Consider the following 2062-nt stretch of genomic DNA (forward strand, 5'->3'; position numbering starts at 1 on the left):
TATATATATATATATATATATATATATATATATGTGTGTGTGTGTGTATGTGTGTGTGTGTGTGTGTGTGTGTGTGTATGTATGTATATATAGGTATGTGGTGAGTGTCTTTGTGTCTGTGTTTGTCCCATGCCACCAAGTGACAACTGGTGATGGTGTGTTTACATCCTCATAACTTAGTGGTTCAGCAAAAGCAACCAATAGAGTAAGAACCAAGCTTCAAAATAAGTACTGGGATCGTTTTGTTTGACTAAAATTGTTTGAGGTGGTGCCCCAGCATGGCAACAGTCTAATGATTGAAACAAGTAAAAGAATAAAAGAATACAAGAATATCAGAAATAACTTACAGGTCCTGAACAGCCACCACTGCATTCCTCGTGGCATGACTTGCATGTGTTCTGTTCTCCTTCGTAAACCATGGTGACATTCCAGCACGATGGGACACACTTTCCAGTTCTTTCCACTCTGTAATTGATGCAGTCTATGCAATCTTCAGCATCTGGACCCCAGCAACCAAATACTTTGCATTGGTAATCACATACTTGACCTGTATTAACTGTATACATGAAGAAGATGACGGGGAAAAAAAAACAGATAAGTCTCTCAGGAATTACATATCAGAATATTCAAGAGTGATGATGATGATGATGTACGCAGCAGAGTAGGAATATATTTCTTTCTTTGTGCAACCAACAAAACATTGAGGGTATTTAATCTGATGATAGGAACTGAACATTAAGAACATTTTTCTTCTTTCCAAGCATTAATAAAATAGGTCCCAAACAATTACTGGGAGTTAGAAAAGAAAAGAAAAGGGAATGGAAAAAAATCTATTGAGAAGCTATTCTAAGCATCATAAAACAATCAATGCAATATTTACAATGATTAAGATTGTATCTGTTTGGGAAATTAGTTGTAAGAAAGTTTCAGAAGACAGATGTTTGCAAAAAAAAGAAACAAAAAAAGACAAAAAGAACTACTTCAATAGTGTATTTTCTAGCATATAAGTACAAGTTGAATTTTACAAACCAAAATTTACAACCAATAAAAAGTAGGTCAATTTATACACCAAGACAACTTTGGAGGACCAAAAGTTCCATGTGAAATGCAGAAGGATTTGGAAAGAGAGTGACAATGTTTGAGTGTTTACTACATTGACTTGTATGCAGGAAGATACAGCAGAAAGATTTTTTTAGACGAAAGGACAGCAATAGTGAAAGAGTGAGCACTAATTCTCTCACCAATTTAATATTCTACTTAGGCACAGACATAGCCATATGGCTAATTTGGATTGCTTCATAACCATGTGATTTCTACTTTGATCTCAATGCATGACACTTAAAGCAAGTTTCAGTGACTGTAGCTTCAAGTTAAGCATTATCTTATTACTGAAATTTAGAAAACAATAACTATACAAAAGCCTAACCCTAACCATACAGAAGCCTGTCATCTTAATATAAAACATGCTGAGTTGTGTATTCATTTTTATGCTTAATAATTTCCATTTCTCTGAGATACAGAATGAGAAATTACTGGCTGCGCTGAAAGAGGTGTAAAACAGAGAAAGGAAGTATTATAAAGAGAAGTACATTAGATAAATAGATATATGAGAGACTAAAAGAAGGGAATGGAGAGATGGGAGAGGATGAGAGACAGAGAAGGAGAAAAAGAGAGAAAATAGTCATTTGTCACATAAGAGGGGGATGAAAATGTGAGAAAGGAAGCAAAACTGTGAGCAGGAGAGGAGAGGTGAGGAGGAAAAAGATTAAGTTCTAGAATAGAGAGGTAGTTAGAGATGTAATATAATAAAATAACAGAGGTACAGGAAGTCTGAAAATGAATTTGAGAGAGAGAAAGAGAGAGAGAGAGAGGGAGAGTGAGAGAGGGAGAGAGAGAGAGGGAGAGAGAGAGAGAGAAATTTGAGTATGACACTGAAGTGGGAGGAGGCATTGGGAAATCAAGAAGAGTGGAGGCATAATTTGATTTGAGAGAGAGAAAAAGAGAGTACATGTATGTGCGCATGTGTGTGTGTAAACTGAAGATATAATCATTAAAATACATA

General features: G+C 35.5%; 1 protein-coding gene across 1 annotated transcript in view; it reads right to left on the minus strand.

Moving 5' to 3' along the window:
* LOC106869050 (receptor tyrosine-protein kinase erbB-4) overlaps positions 1–2062 on the minus strand; it is a 99315-nt gene that overhangs the window by 28536 nt on the left and 68717 nt on the right. The window contains exon 11 of the mRNA XM_014914560.2: positions 348–556. Coding sequence (XP_014770046.1) covers positions 348–556 — 209 coding nt within the window. The remainder of the gene's footprint in view (positions 1–347; positions 557–2062) is intronic.

The sequence above is a fragment of the Octopus bimaculoides genome, chromosome 10 (assembly GCF_001194135.2).
Source record: "Octopus bimaculoides isolate UCB-OBI-ISO-001 chromosome 10, ASM119413v2, whole genome shotgun sequence".
Taxonomy (NCBI): domain Eukaryota; kingdom Metazoa; phylum Mollusca; class Cephalopoda; order Octopoda; family Octopodidae; genus Octopus; species Octopus bimaculoides.